Source organism: Ambystoma mexicanum, chromosome 12 (genome assembly GCF_040938575.1).
Source record: "Ambystoma mexicanum isolate Mex_15411 chromosome 12, UKY_AmexF1_1, whole genome shotgun sequence".
Lineage (NCBI taxonomy): Eukaryota > Metazoa > Chordata > Amphibia > Caudata > Ambystomatidae > Ambystoma > Ambystoma mexicanum.
The window spans coordinates 1066393866-1066410993 of record NC_090936.1 but is presented as its reverse complement, the minus strand read 5'-3'; the positions used below and the strand labels follow the sequence as shown (position 1 = coordinate 1066410993).

The following is a 17128-nucleotide window of genomic DNA, read 5'->3' as shown; positions in this document are numbered from 1 at the left end:
CTTTGCCAACACATATGCTAAATCTTTCAGCTTGCTCACATGTTTTAACTTCTTAGATCTCGGAAACACTCCCAACAGACAGGCCCATACCGTGTCTACAACAATCGTGACATCCTTCTGGGCTAGTTTACATTCCACCTCCCTCCAAAAGAGCGCAATGACCGGACATGACCAGAACATGTGTACCATGTCCGCATTCTCTTCGTCACATTTAGGGCATGCCTGTCGGCCCGCACCCGCAAACCTTGATATTTTCCGTGGCGTCATATAAGCTCTGTGCATGACATATAGTTGTATCTGCTGCAACCTGGCATTTCTAGACACTTTCTTATGGTACCCTTGCACCCGTTCCCACACCTCGTCTTCCATCAGGGTCCCCACTTCCGTCTCCCAATCCAATCTCAGTTGGACGACCTCTTTCCCCACTCTGAGCATCAACATCTCATATAATCTAGATATCTCGTGCCCCCCCTCCGCTATGTCGTATATCATATCTACTACTACATCTGGCTCGCCCTCTAGCACAGTTTCCGGCCACAGTGTCTTCACTTCTTTCACTATTCTATAATAGGCAATGTACTGACCTGGATGTAACCCAGACATATCCCGCAACTCCTCAAAGGCAACTATTGAGCCCTCCTGCCAAATGTCTCCCATGGTTACAAGCCCCACCGGCTCCCAATGGTTTCTGATTATTTTCAGTAACTGAGCATCTGCCCCCATCAGCGTGACCAATGGTATCTGCGGAGAGCATGGAGCCGCGTTTTCCAGCATCCTACACGCTCGGCGCCACATTTTCCAACCCAGCAACATCATCTTGGGACGCCCCCTCAGGTCTGCCCTGGGTACCCACATCATTTCCTTTAAGTAGAAGGGTGCACAATCCTGCCCAAGCAATCTGAATTCGGAGGTTTCCTCGTCCGAAAGCCATTTAGCGACATACTGCAGTTGACTGGCCACATAATATACCTCGTAGTTGGGCAATTTTATCCCCCCTTTTTCGTGGAAGTTCTGTAACTTCCATAACGCCACTCTATTTCGCGTGCCATGCCATAAGAAATCTCTGCACATACTATTCAGTTTGGCAAAAAACTTATTCGGGATCAAATGTGGGATATTCGCGAAATAATATAAGAGCCTAGGCAGAACCACCATCTTAAGCATCGCTCCCCTCCCCATCATAGCCAAGGGTAACTTCACCCAAAAACGGATGCAGTTTCCGATTTTAGCCAGGGCTGTCTCAGTGTTATGTCTATGCTCTTCCTCTACCGTGTGGTAAATGTCTATCCCCAAGTATCGGAACGTATCCACTGCCCATGGCATCTGCAGCACAGGCAACTTTTCCCGGGGTATACCCGCATATCTGCCCAACGGGAACATGCTAGACTTCTGGGGGTTCACTGCTATACCAGAAAGACCTGCATATCTATCCATTACCTCCAGGATGTATTGGAGATTCTCTTCCGGGTACCTTAGATACAGTAACATGTCATCCGCATAGAGAGAAATCAAATGCTTTTCCCCTTTCACCTCGATGCCTATCATATCATACTGTTGTCTAAGATATATCGCTAGAGGTTCCAGGGCCAGTATGTAAAGCATTGGGGACCATGGACACCCCTGTCTGGTGCCCCGGCCTAGCTGCCACCTGTCCGATATCACCGATCCTGTCTTGACCCTAGCTAGCGGTTCTCTGTACAGTATCTGCGCCCACCGTAGGTATCCTGGACCCATTCCATACCCTTCCAAGGTCGCCATTAGCCATGGCCACCTGACCGAATCAAAGGCCTTAATTGCGTCCAATGACACAATCACCATTTCCTCAGTCTGTCCATTACTACTTTCAATAATTCGCTGGAGTCGCCTGTGGTTGTTCGAGATGTTCCTGCCTGGGACATATCCTGTTTGATCAGGGTGTATGAGACTGCCAATCACTCTCCTCAGTCTATTTGCCAACACAGCCGTCAGTATTTTGCTGTCTTGGTTAAGCATCGACAAAGGCCGATACGAACTGCAGTTGTGCCGGGGTTTATTAGGTTTGAGTAGCGGTAATATAATCGCTTCTCTCATGGACTCTTGGTAAGTTCCCTGTCTCAAATGTCTCATTCAATACGTCCAGCAATGGGGGGAGGAGCTCTTCCGCATATGCCTTATAGAACTCACTCGGTAACCCATCTGTCCCCGGCGTCTTACTAGTGGGTAACTGTCGTACCACCTCCCCAAGCTCCTCTAGGGTAATTGGTGAGTCCAGCTCCTCTCTCTCCTCTTCGCTTAATTTAGGCAACCCTATATCCTCCAATGTTTCTGTTATCGTGTCCCAGCAGTGTTCACCGTGGTCTGCATACAATGCCCCATAATAGTCTACAAACTCTTGGTTGACTCCCTCCTGTGTGTCCGCTACACTGCCGTCCTCTCTAGTGATAGTCCTGATCGTGACCTTGGGATTTTCGCTTTTATACAACCATGCTAGAAGTCGACCTGGTTTATCTCCACCCGTGTGTTGCCTCTCTACGTATTTTCTATAATTCAGATTACACAATCTGTCCCAATGTTCTGCACATTTCTGTTGCAGCATGAGAATCAACTCTGGCCCCCGTCTAGCGTCATCTTCACCTCTTAAAGCCTCTTCCAATCTCTCTTCTGTCTCCTGTAAATCAGCCAGAATGCCACCCTGTAAACCTTTGGATTTTGCAATAGCTGTCCCTGTGATCACCACTTTGAAGGCCTCCCACAGCGTTCCCGCTGAGTCCACACTACCCGTATTTTCCTCAAAGAAATGTATGATCTCTTCCCTTATACCCTCCCTGAAGAGGGGATCTTTCAATGCTTCCGCTCGCAGGCGCCATGTCGGGATCCTCGCTCTCAAGGGGCGATACCGCCAAGCGAGGATTAGGGGCGAGTGGTCCGAGAGTACTCTCGCCTTATATTCAATTTGTACCATCTCTGCAGATACCTCGGGCGTGATAAAAAAATAATCCAGCCTCGTGTACAATTGTTGCGGGGCAGAATAATGGGAGTACTGTCTCTCCAGAGGGTGACACTCTCTCCATGCGTCCACAAGCTCAAAGTCATTTAGTAATATCTGCAATGCCTTGGCCGCAGGAGCAGGTCTATCTACCTTCCTATCCGACCTATCCACCCTCGGGTCAAGTACGCAGTTGAAGTCCCCCCGCCATATCACTGCACTCCCCACGCATTTCGTTATGTTGGTACACAACGTCCGGATATATGCCGCCGTATTCTGGTTCGAGGCATATGTATTCACTATGCTTATTTCCCTATTCTCCACCATCCCTCTCAGGATGACCATCCTCCCATCACTTTCCGCCACCTCTTGTAACCGTTGGAATGGGACATGCGGTGCCACCCAAATAAGCACACCTCTAGCATAGGCAGAGTAAGATGAACTCACCATCACTCCCTTCCATTTCCTAGCCACCATCTCTGCTTTCTCCCGGGTCAGGTGGGTCTCCTGTAGCAGTGCAATGTCTATTTTTTGCCTGCGCAGGTAGAGCATGACCTTATTTCTTTTCAGGTAACTATTTAGTCCCCTCACATTCCATGTCATTATTCTAAGGTCCCCCATGGCATCTCCAGGCGCCTTCCCTCCTCCCACAGGCACTATCCGACCCTGAGGTCTCTACTTCCTCCCGCCGGCTCACCTCCAAACCCCAACTCCCCACAACCAAAAACACACCAAACTCCCCATTCCCCAAAACTATATACACTCTACACACTCCTCCCCCCTCCCTGCCCACCTCCCACCTCCCCCCATCCCCCAACCACGCCCCTCTCAACTTTTGCCCAGCTCCATTCCTGGATCTCAGGCACTCCCGCATCTAGCCCCGACTAACACACTCCTACGTCCAGGGCCCAGCAGGGTAAAGCAGCCCTAGAGGCCACTTAACTAACAATGTTTGGGGGAGGATTACTCCAGTTCCGTTACTCCTATTTCGTCAATTATTACGCATTGTGTCACTGTTTAAATTACCTTAAATACATTCCCACTATTTTCCAGTCCATTACGAGCCAAGGCCCGCCTTTTAATCAGTGTCTTATCTGTCTGGTTTCCCAGTGCAAACCGGATCATCCACCCACTTACCCCCCTGTTCGAATAGCCATGTCCTTCAAGAATCGCCATCTTGCCTGTCCCGGTCCGCCTCTTTCTCGGGGCACCCCAGCAAGTCCAACCATGCCACGACATCCTCAGGGGTTTCGAAGAAGAATGCCTTGTTCTTATGCAGCACTTTAAGTTTAGCCGGGTACAGAAGCAAGTATTTGATGCCTGCATCCCGCAGCCTCCTTTTGACAGCCGCATAATTATACCTCTGCCTCTGTACCATCATCGTGTAGTCCGGGTATGCTGTAACAGTTGTAGACGCCCTCTCAATCGTACCACCCTTATGAAAAAATTCCAGGATCTTTTCCCTGTCTCTATAATTCAAGATCTTAGCTATAATAGGCCTTGGTGGGGCCCCGGGTCGTGGTTTCCGCATCAATGCGCGGTGCGCGCGTTCCACCGTGAATCCCTGGGACAATTTTTCGGCCCCTATTGCTTGAATAATCATATTTTCAATATAGTTTGTAGGGTCCCGGCCTTCTTCTCCCTCCAGCAGGCCAACGACCCGTATATTGTTCCTCCTCGCCCTTCCTTCCGCTTCCTCAACCCTATTTTCCAGATTGGCAACCTGCTGTTTCAGCACGTGGATTTCTTGGGCATTACTACTGCCAACTTCCGTATTGGTTTGTACTGCACTCTCTAAGCACTGGTCCTGTCTGCCAGCGCTCTGACATCCTGTCTCAGCAGGGTTAGTTCGGTCCCCACCGCATCGATCTTAGTTTCCAGGGCAGCCCGTAAGTCTGCCATTGCTAGGCCCCATTTCGCGCTCATCTCTGTTATCGCCTCCAGGATCTGCTGCTTGTCTCCTTCCGGAGCGTCTTCTGCGCCAGCCCCTTCTTTGCTCTGAGTTAGCACAGTAGGGGTCCTCTGCGTCCTTGCGAAAACTTGGTTTCGTCGCCATGCTGGTACCTTCCGCCCGTATGCAGCACCAGCTTATGTTAACAGTCTACTGCCAGATCAAAGTGCCGATCAAATGGATTGCGGCCTCCCACGTATGTTGGGTTCCTTCCACCAATATACTTGAACTCCTATGACACCCGGGTCAGAGTCACATGGAGCAGCTTAACTCACTGCAGGGCCCAGTTACTTGCACTCACTCTTGGTGCGCACACCTGAACGCAGGGCCTCCAGTCGCCCATGCAGAATTTCGTATGGTGCTTCGTTTATGAACGCTTCAGACAGGCTATAGTGTCAGCCAGACACGCTGCGGGGCCCAGCTGCAGCACTCACACCTTCGAGCGTGGGGCCTATGTTGCACAAATGGTTAATCTAGTGCAGGGGTCGCACCGTGGGCTCCGTGCGGTCTACTCGCATCAGGCCCGCACTTAATTGCACTGCCTCTAGGCACTCCCGGTTCACAACAAAAGTTCCTTCCGCTGCCCAGCCCCCTAGAAACGAACTGCCCAGCTCGTGGCTTGTGAGCAGCAGGGGGCTGCGTTGTAATTGTCCGCTCGTGATGCAGGCTTCACTTCCCAGGAGCTTCGGTGCTGGTCGTGGGCGGCCGGCGTTCTCGCAGTTCCGAGCCGCAGCGAAAATCAGCTGTTCGGGGATCGCGGCCCCCGAGGCCGTCTCGCCGCAACCTAGCAGCAAGTCCCCGCCGCTACAATTGCTTGCGCTTACTAGCGCTACTCCGTGTGCAGGCTTCACTTCCCAGGAGCTTCGGTGATGGTCGTGGGCGGCTGGCGTTCTCGCAGCCCCGAGCCGCAGCGAAATTCAGCTGTTCGGGGATCGCGGCCCCCGAGGCCGTCTCGCCGCAACTTTGCAGCAAGTCCCCGTCGCTACAATTGCTTGCGCGCAGGCTTCACTTCCCAGGAGCTTCGGTGCTGGTCGTGGGCGGCTGGCGTTCTCGCAGCCCCGAGCCGCAGCGAAAATCAGCTGTTCGGGGATCGCGGCCCCCGAGGCCGTCTCGCCGCAACTTTGTAGCAAGTCCCCGTCGCTACAATTGCTTGCGCTTACTAGCGCTACTCCGTGTGCCCGATGCTGCTTGGGAAAGGGCTGGTCAGATCTCTCCGGTCATTTGCTTCATGCACTGGTCAATGGGGAGTTTCGTGGTCCCTTTCCTTTGTTCTCCGCCATCTTGCCAACGACGCATCCAGACAGCCGTTTCCTCCAACTCTCGCTTAACTCCCGATCTGCCGATGCGAACAGCTTGCTTTTCATGGCATCTTCAGTCCATGCATTCCAACGCCCATATCTCCAGGTTCTGGGCTTTTCAGTCGAATTTTCGTGCGTACTTAGTCGGATCTACGGCGGATCTCGCAGGAGCTCGGCACAGAGCACGTCCTACTCCATGGCCAGTTGGCCACGCCCCCCTTTCTTACTATGGTATGGCATTTTGGACTTGGCATCAAGAGTAAAGCAAACATGATGGGTGATATTACTTGGCAAGCCTGGCCTTTGGTGTCAGTGTGCATTTACTTACTTACTGTGGCATGGCATTTGTTACTTTTTTCTTGGCATCAATGGCAAAGCAAATATGTTGAGTGTCATTATGAGGCTAAACTTACTTACATTGGTGGCTCCAGTCGGGCCATATATTATTGGTGTGTCATGGCATTTTTGTACTTTTCATCTAGGGTAAAAGCAAGCATTCGTGTTATTCGTGGTAAACTGGCCTATGTTGGTGTAGCCAGTCTGGTATAGACTTTGTTTGGAATGGCATTATTTACTGCCTGGTATTCCTTAAATAGTAATACTTGCATATATTGGCACAGCTTACATGGACATGTAATGGCACAGTCAGCTTGAACATTTTTTATATACTGGTATATTTTCTGTTCAAAGGTATCATGAAAGTGAGTTGGAAAATTGTCCTGTGCACTGTTGGTGACTACTGTTTTTTTTTAAAATGTGCTTCCATACAAAACGGATTGCAAAAATTGTGTGGCTTTTTACTCAATTTTTCAAAGAATGTTTTGTAAAATGCACCATTTGAACCCTTTATTTAAATTATGTTCTTTTGGGGTGGTCCCCGAGCCTTCCTTGTTTGGTTCGGGCTCCCTAACCACGCTCATTTGCTCCAGTATATCAGGCACATACATTAATGCCCCCTAATTTTAAAAAAATCACCAGCTGCGCTGGCAGGAGTGCAGGAGCCAGGAAGGAGAAAGACTGGGTTATTGTGCAGTAAACTGGCAAGATTTCTGGATCTTAGTGCTTCATTATGAGTATTGTGGTAACTGCAAAAATATGTGGTATTTTAAATCCCTCCTACCAGTAAAATAACACCTAATGATGGCATGGAATCATATGAAATATTTTCTGCGTGCGGTGAATACGCCATGCTATACTTTCAGCTATTCCATGCAGTAAAGATCCCATGCATCCTCAATTCATATTTAGGTGGCATTTTGAAAACAAGTGCTATTTAAAGTGCCCGAGGGTCTCAATATAGATATAATAGTCATGGTAAAAACATGCAGTATTTCAAATAACAATTGCTTTCCAAACACCTCGTAGGCATGAGTTGGAACATGAAGGATCTTTACCCCATGGCTAGTCCACGGGGTACATGGTACACGGAAAGTACTGCATGGTGTACGTGTATACCCCATGCAGTATTTTCTATGTTCGCGATATGCTAACTATCCTATGCAATTGCAACTCATTATTACGTATCTTTTTCAAAAGAAAAGATATCTAGAATAACACTTGTTTTTACTATTACCACCAACTCACAATGAGGTCCTAAGTGTCCGAAAGTTATAACGTGACTATATTTTTGTATTAAATGTACTGCTTTTTTTGTGAAAATGGAGTCAATGGGCCTCATTATTACTCCGGTGGTAGCCGTGTTAGTAAAACTGGCACGGCTGCCGCCGGAGTCATTTTTTTTTGTGCGCCCGAGAATGGGCAATTACCAGGGCATTACAGCTCCGGCGAACCCGGTAATTGCCCATTCCCGGGCGCCAGAAAATATTTCTCCCCATTCTCATTTGAATTCCATTGGAATCAAAGGGAATGGGGAGGTTGGATGCACCGGCACCATTCGTGAATGGTGCCGGTGCATCCGACATGGTCTGCTCACGGTTCCGGTCCGCCCGCCATGTCAGACCTGGCAGACGAAAAGGCACCCGCGAGCAGACCTCGTAGTTTGCCGGTTCGGTAACAACGGTACCGGCAAGCTTACCGGTACCGTTGTTACCGGACGTGCACGCTTATAATGAGGCCCAATGGGTTGTGGTATTTAGGCTTGTAAATTCATACTTAAAGCATTTGATTTGCCTTTATTATCTCTCGGGTGCTAGAAATATGAATGCTTATTGTGTAGTACTGTCAGTAGTGGGTTTATGGTTAAAGGTAGGGTTGCCTTTGTAAATAAAGTGTCGGAAGCAGGCTCCTTGCCATTGCAGTCTGAAAAATAAATGTGGCGCAACAAGTGGAAGCGCACCCGAAATGAGATACTATAACACGCAGCACATACTTAATTCCTATTATTTGAGAAAGATAATGTGATTACTAATTCTGTTTGGACAAGTATATATATTCACATACATATTTTTCAAGGGAATAATGATGGATATCAAGACATGTGGGATCAAGATGTACAGGGCACCGACACTAGTTATCCATAACATGATGTAACCTATTGGATGTTCTAGCAAAAACAGATACACTTCTGATTTGTGGTGTTATATTAAGTGTTCTTTCTTTTTTTCTTTTTTCTTTTTTTATTTATTGTGCATTTAGTTACATACAAGGCACTTTAAGCACACTTAACAATAAAATAAAACAATGCAAATGGCATTTTAAATAGCATATAAAAAGAAGAACGGTTACAGAGTAATTAATAAAAAACATTTTCTTCTTCTTTTATTTCCACGCCCAGAATGCTTCACTGCTGAGGTGGCTGACATTTTGTTTCTGGTGGACGAGTCTTGGAGCGTGGGCGACAGTAACTTTCAGACAATAAAGGACTTCCTCAGTAGCATCATCAGTTCATTCCAGAGCACTGGCACGGTGGGCAAAGAGGGCATCAGATTTGGAGTCGCACTGTACGGGGATACACCGCGGTAAGTATGCCCTTTGCCAGGGCCCCTTTCTGGAAGGAGCAGAGCAGGTGATACAGTGAATTCAGTGTCACCGTTTTCCTGGTTTGCTTTGTTGCTACGATGGTTATGCCATGTGGTGTCATCTTATAACAGGTTGTGATCCAATAAGCAGCTCCTTCTAATGGTGTTTATGCATATATGTATAAACACCACCAGAAAGACCCCATGACTCTGTCTAAGACTGCATGACACCATGAGCCAGGTTTTAAAGACTCTCAATATTGGAATATCCCGGATGATAAGGGTGAGATAGGCATTCTGACCACGTGATATACAGATCAGACACCACTCTGCCAAGCAAGCATTCTTTGGCAGAAATTAGGGGTAGCACTAGTATCCCTAGAAGACAACATATCTCTGATGCCAGGCGGAAGAACAACTGGCCCCCTATTAAGGACAGAATTCCGTTTAAAACTGTCTCCCTTACCCACAAATGCCTAACTGGTCCAGCCCCCAAATACTTAATGGAGAACATTGTCAAAAAGTGTCAATACGCCCCACGAGGACAGCAAACTCTTTCTGCCTAAAAGTCCCCAGATTTAAACTGAAAAAAGCAGGGGGCAGCAGCTATCCTGTTACGGCCACCCAGGTATGGAAATCCTTACCTATCTCCCTCAGAGTAGACCAGCCCTTCCTTAGCTTTAGGAAAAGTACCAAAAGTTGGCTATTTACAAAGGACTCATGATGCCCTTTCACCTCTAAACAACGTTCTATATATGTAATCTGCTTCCTTTCTGTACCCACTCTATGTATTATACTGTATATTGTATCGTGTATTAATGTAATTCTGTGACTGTAACGATTCTTTTGTGCAACAAGTAAACCTAAAATCACCTGTTACACGCCCAGATACCTCTGGGTTTGGTGCACTTTATAAATAAATAAACAAACAAACCTAAGTGCAAAGTGCATGCACGGAACAGGGTACATATTCATTTGTCAAAAACAAATCCTGAGACCTCACCCTAGTAAACTTAATGGACAGTGCACCAGTGTATAATTTGATTTGTACTAGGGACTGAAGCAAGCGTAGCATCTTCATTCCTTGTGTGATGGTATCTGGTGCAAGATACAATTTATGACAGCACAAGACATAGAAATAATCTTCCAATTAGTACAAGAAAGGTATTTGAATATTAGATATTGGCAACAGACCAGAACAGCTACCTCAACTGGCGCGTTTCCTGTCTGCTCTAGCATAGTAGAGCCAGCTTGGTCTTTAGCTCTGTCTTTTTCACTCACAATAGAGTTACTTACCTGTGTGGATTTCAAACGTTATGAACGTCTTACACACACGTTGTCTCCCCAACAGTACTAGAAGGCGTTTACATGCATGTGCGATCTTTATTGTGAAGAACATACCTATTTCTCTCTTTAGCCTTCCCCAGTATATTATGACACCTCGTTCAAAAGCTACACCACTGGTAGAGCAGAACCATGCCCCCTATAGAAAGCTACACCACTGATAGAACAGAACCATGATTATATAGAAAGCTACACCACTGATCGAACAGAACCATGCCCCCTATATAAAGCTACACCACTGGTAGAACAGAACCATGCCCCCCATAGAAAGCTCCACCACTGATAGAACAGAACCATGCCCCCTATATAAAGCTACACCACTGAGAGAACGGAACCATGCCCCTATAGAAAGCTACACCACTGATAGAACAGAACCATGCCCCCTATAGAAAGCTACACCACTGGTAGAACGGAACCATGCCCCCTATAGCTACACCACTGATAGAACAGAACCATGCTCCTATAGAAAGCTACACCACTGATAGAACAGAACCATGCCCCCTATATAAAGCTACACCACTGGTAGAACAGAACCATGCCCCCTATAGAAAGTATCACCACTGATAGAACTGAACCATGCCCCCTATAGAAAGCTACACCACTGATAGAACAGAACCATGCCCCCAATAGAAAGCTACACCACTGATAGAACAGAACCATGCTCCTATAGAAAGTTACACCACCGATAGAATGGAACCATGCCCCTATAGAATGCTACAGCACCTATAGAACAGAACTATCCCCCCTATATAAAGCTACACCACTGATAGAACAGAACCATGCCCCCTATATAAAGCTACACCACTGGTAGAACGGAACCATGCCCCTATACAAAGCTGCACCAGCGATAGTACGGAACCATGCCCCCTATAGAACGCTACACCACTGATAGAACAGAACCATGTCCCCTATAGAAAGCTACACCACTGGTAGAACGGAACCATGCCCCCTATACAAAGCTACACCACCGTTAGAACGGAACCATGCTCCCTATAGAACGCTACACCACTGACAGAACAGAACCATGCCCCCAATAGAAAGCTACACCACTGATAGAACAGAACCATCCCCCTATATAAAGCTACACCACTGATAGAACAGAACCATGCTCTTATAGAAAGCTACATCACTGATAGAACAGAACCATGCCCCCTATAGAAAGTTACACCACCGATAGAATGGAACCATGCCCCTATACAAAGCTGCACCAGCGATAGTACGGAACCATGCCCCCTATAGAACGCTACACCACTGATAGAACAGAACCATGTCCCCTATAGAAAGCTACACCACTGGTAGAACGGAACCATGCCCCCTATACAAAGCTACACCATCGATAGAACGGAACCATGCTCCCTATAGAACGCTACACCACTGATAGAACAGAACCATGCCCCCAATAGAAAGCTACACCACTGATAGAACAGAACCATCACCCTATATAAAGCTACACCACTGATAGAACAGAACCATGCTCCTATAGAAAGCTACATCACTGATAGAACAGAACCATGCCCCCTATATAAAGCTACACCACTGATAGAACAGAACCATGCCCCCTATATAAAGCTACACCACTGGTAGAACGGGAGCATGCCCCCTATACAAAGCTGCACCAGCGATAGAACGGAACCATGCCCCTTATAAAACACTACACCACTGATAGAACAGAACCATGTCACCCTATAGAAAGCTACACCACTGGTAGAACGGAACCATGCCCCCTATACAAAGCTACACCACCGATAGAACGGAACCATGCCCCCTATAGAACGCTACACCACTGATAGAACAGAACCATGTCCCCTACAGAAAGCTACACCACTGATAGAACAAAACCATGCCCCCTATAGTATTTAAACCTCTGATTCATGTCAATGCATTGATTCTATTTCCAAGTTCCCACACAGACTGTACATATTCTCACTTAAAGTTCATTGTATTTAATTGATGACCAGACTAGACACACATACGCATAATCTTGTCTAGAACATTAAAAAGAAAAAAGGTGAACATATATCTTTAACTCAAATTACCCCAAATTAAATCTGGTCCAATATTTTGTTGTTAGTCCCAATTAAAGCCACTATTTTTAAAAACACAAGAACATGAACAGAAGCAAAAAACTTTTTTTCAAATTGATAACCATTAAAATAATTCAGCATTAAAAGATGTCCCGGAAGGGATTTGATCCCAAAGCCATTATTCTGAAAACAGGCTCTGTCAAACAATTTGTAAAATATGACCCACACAATGGCCTCCTAATTTGTTTATGTGAGTACTCAATTTCTTTTGACACACAAATAGGCAATATGGAGTTTATTTGCCTTCAAATACTAGTTGGACGGATTCACCTCTGGTGCTGCAGCTGAAAATGATGGACAGATCAAAGTTCTGGTGGAGCAGTGAAGCCCAGGGCAGACGGCTGAAAGCCGAATACTAAAATTGTTGGTTTTCTGGACTGTATTTGGGTCGCAATGTTTTCTGTTCTACAACATTAATGTACTATTTATGAAAGGTTTCTCAAACATTTAAATTCACGTATTTAGTGCACTAATCAAATTCCCATTACAGAATAAAGATTACAAAGTCTCGGCATTTAGTTCTAGATTCCTTAAAAATGAGACAAACAGGCTCTGTAAAAATGTTAAAGTTATGTTGCTCAAATTCTTTTACAATGCAATATAACGTTTCCTACAGTGCGCTTTAAAATGTCCATCAGACTACAACTCAGTGCCAAAGTGCAGCGCTAAAACACTCTTTCTATTAATGATATCATTGCTTAGGGCAGGGGCCTGCAACCTTTGGCTCTCCAGATGTTTTGCACTACAACTCTCATCACCCTTGGCAGCATAGTCAATGGTGAGGGACCATGGGAATTGTAGTCCAAAACAGCTGGAGAACCAAAGGTTGCAGGCCCCTGGCATAGGTTATAAGTCATATCTATAGTGCCCTATAATTAGTTTACAGGTATGGAACGACGCTACTGCTTGGCTGCCCAGCTTTTTCCGACTAACAATATTGAAAGTTAGATAAATATAATTTCACAAACATCCACGAATTGTTCATGAAAAAGGCAAATTCTGAGGGGAATGAAATTTGAACTTCTGCTCACTTCTGTTATTCTTATGCATTAACCCTATTTTGGAAGAAATCGTGCAGCAAATATACACTATGCTAAAATGTTTTGGCAGGAAGAAAATAATTTTAATATTTTCGTATGAACTATTGTAGGTGTGGTGGTTTATAAATGTGTAGAGGGAAGGGTCAGGAAAGGGCTAAAATCCACAATGCTGTGGACACTCATTCAAACCTGTCATTGAAGAACAGCCAGCAGATGCTGTCTTGCCTTGTTCTGAGGATAGCTATAACAATAAAATAAGTGGTATTTCCAATTTTTCCCAATTAGAATTTGGGATTGGATTGGATATTTACAGCCACAGGTAGATAGAAAATAATGCAAGGCTAATTAACCCAGATTATAACTGGCCTCACCCACTTACCTGTGGAGTACCGCAAGGATCCACACGTTCACCTCTACTTTTCAACCCCTACATGACACTCCTACTTGACATCATCCATAAATCTGGTGTCTCCTGCTACAACTACGCGGATGACACACAAATAATGTTCACATTTGGGACCCACCCATCTCCAAACGTCGGCGATGTTAAGAACTGCCTTGCACAGGTGGGCGCATGGATGACAGCATACAGACTAAAACTCAATCCTAGCAAAACCGAGCTGATGCTCTGTAATCCTACAGGTTCTCAAAACACCACAATCCTGTGGCCTGACAAGATGGGACCCTCGCCAAACCTGTCAACTATAGTAAGAAATCTTGGAACGAAAATGAATAACATCCTCACTCTTGATCCACAGGCCAAAGCCATCGTCAGAAGCTGTTTCTCCCAGCTGTGCATGCTACGCCTCATCTTACCTTACTACACATTCACGCACAGAGCCATGGCCCTAATTTTTCTAATACTATCCAAACTAGACTATGCAAACAGCCTCTATCTTGGACTCCCAGATTACCTAAAGAGGAAACTTCAAAGAGTTAAAAATGCAGTGGCAAAACTACTTCTCAAAAAGAAGTGATTTGAACATACCACAGCTTTGCATACTCTTCACTGGCTACCCATCGAAAAAGGGATCATTTAATAAACGTGTGCATCGTCCATCATTTATACAACACTACGCTCCGTAAGGAAGTCATGATATCAACAGTAAGACAGACACAAGTGACCACAGTTCAAGGGTGTCTATTGAACTTAAAGAAGGTTTGAAAAACACTCATCTAATAATAATAATGCAGTCTTAGTGGTGTCTTGTCAGAATAAAAGTGCCTATACTATAAACCTATTGCCAATCCTTATCTTTAAATACAAATAGAATGAGAAACACTGTTAAGAAAAAAGAAAGAAGTGTTCACAAAATGATATGTCAGGATGTTCAGGCCAATGGACTCCCTTCTCCATGTTTTGAGCACGGGACAAGGCGGTACACTCAAGCTTAGCACAGTCTCTGGATTCTCTAGCACGAGGGTGCAGTTCACACATTAGCATCAGGGCCTTCCATGCCCAAGTTGCTTTGCCTTTCAAAGTCTCTTGATCCAGAGAGCCTGATGCAATAAACAAACAGTAAGTTCCTGTTTTCTTTCAGATTTTCACAAGTACTCAATTTCTCAGGCGATTCACTATTCACCTTGGATCCCCACAGCCGGGCTCAGATCCTTTTTACACAATGTCCTTCACCTTATATCTTACTAATCCGGGCTCAGATCCGCTTTATACAATGTTCACAGAATAGGATATTCTTTCTTGGGTGACTCATGGTTTACCCCAGATCCCCCTGAGTCGGGCTCAGATCCCTTTTAACACAATTAGTCTCCTTCTGCCGGCTTTAGACCAATTTCAATTTCAATTGTAATTCTTACCACAAACTTGCTTTAACCAAAAGCTCTTAGATGATCTCCCTCCTCCGGGCTCGAACCAACTTCATGTATGTACTTTTTCATCAAATATCAAAGACTTTTGAATGTGCACAAGTTTTCACTTGACCCTTTTCAGGACCACTTGGATTTCATAATTTCTTTATCACTTTCACAATGGCCACCTTTCAGCTGGATACCTAACAGATTTTCGAATGAGTACCCATGTGGTACCAGACCACTGTGTCTACGGTATCGTATCTCAGCTTCAAAGTTCAATTACTCTTCTTCTGTTTAATTCGCGTTGCTTGCCACATACGCTTCATACACTGTTCTCTTCAGCTTTCATGATACAATGTTGCAACTTGCAATCTTGGCTTCAACAAGATCGGTCTGGTATAAGTCTCCCCAAATCACCGGCTGTGCTGACTTCACAGGTGCTGCTTTGTTGTAGGAGCCAAGGACAGTAAGAAGACAGCAAATGATTCTCCCCGCCTTGACTATCGACACAGGGGAGGCCCGGGTATCTGCAAAACACAATGCAGATTGTTCAGATTTGATTCCTGGTCTTACGTTTCTTATTCGCAAAGGCTCATGAAAGTAACAGTCTTTCAATGAAAAGGTCAAGGGCACTCCCTCCTTTCAATCCTCTTCGGTCTTGCTGTCTTGCGCCTTGGATTAAACTGCCATCTTGGAACTGCTGCTTCCTCATGTGCTTTGCCACTCAGAGTGTGCTTTCGTGCTCTGCCTTTTATTTGTGTGGGGAAGTGTGATGGAAGTCAGGTGTACCCAGCCTAACCATTGTATTGGGACATGTCAGGCATATGGCTCGGGTGTTAGTCCGTTTTCTCTCACAGTGAGCTGTCCATTAGAAAGTGTTCATGTTGGAAAAGGGGAGGTGGGTGGACTTCCTAAGTATCCTACCTGGTAGGATGGGGCAAAGGTGTTACAGGGAAGGGGATACAGCATCTCGGCATCCGGTGTCCCACTTCCACTCCCGAAGACCCCTGAACCAGGGGATCCTCCCGCAATGGGCCACCCACAGGAACTGGATCCAAAAACAATGGTTGTGTCCTGGCCACCTGGATGACAAATCACCGGGACTAGCGGGTGAGACACCTTCAAGTTTCTCACAACTCCTTCCAGAACACTTGGGTCCAGCAAAGCTGTACTAGTACTAGTTGCCTGAAAATATATGTGGGGGGGCGGGGGGTAATCGTGATAGTTAAGATAGTAGGAAGTGGGAGGGTGTGGGGGTCTCCTCTGCATATATTTGCAACCAAATTTCATTAAAGAAAAAAATTCAATGAAATCGTATTTGAGAAATTGTTTTCAATGACATCACATAGAACCAAAACTGTGCACCAGAAACGTGGGCTAATTCACAACAAGCATTTTTCGAAACCCCTGGCATTACCATCTGTGGGAACCAACCTGGCTCAGAACCCCTCCTGTGTGGCAATGGTCCTTACCTTCAATCTCAGTGAAATCTACTCTCCACCAGCTCATCCCTTAACTAACTCCTCACTATTACAATATTGCATCCTTACACCTACCACACTCATACAGATGACCTCCTAGGTCTAGTGTATTTAAGAGATGCAGACCCTATCTGTCTTCTATCAACGACCATGCTGTTCATTTTTGCACTCTGCAATCTGGGGCTTGCTCATATGACTAACCTTCCTGGTCGGTACCAACCACAATCAACATTGAGAT

The 17128-nt window shown here is 45.9% G+C and overlaps 1 protein-coding gene across 1 annotated transcript in view; it reads left to right on the top strand.

The window, feature by feature from the left end:
• LOC138514720 (collagen alpha-1(VII) chain-like) overlaps positions 1–17128 on the top strand; it is a 1453166-nt gene that overhangs the window by 292053 nt on the left and 1143985 nt on the right. Inside the window, exon 3 of the mRNA XM_069630120.1 lies at positions 8949–9132. Coding sequence (XP_069486221.1) covers positions 8949–9132 — 184 coding nt within the window. The remainder of the gene's footprint in view (positions 1–8948; positions 9133–17128) is intronic.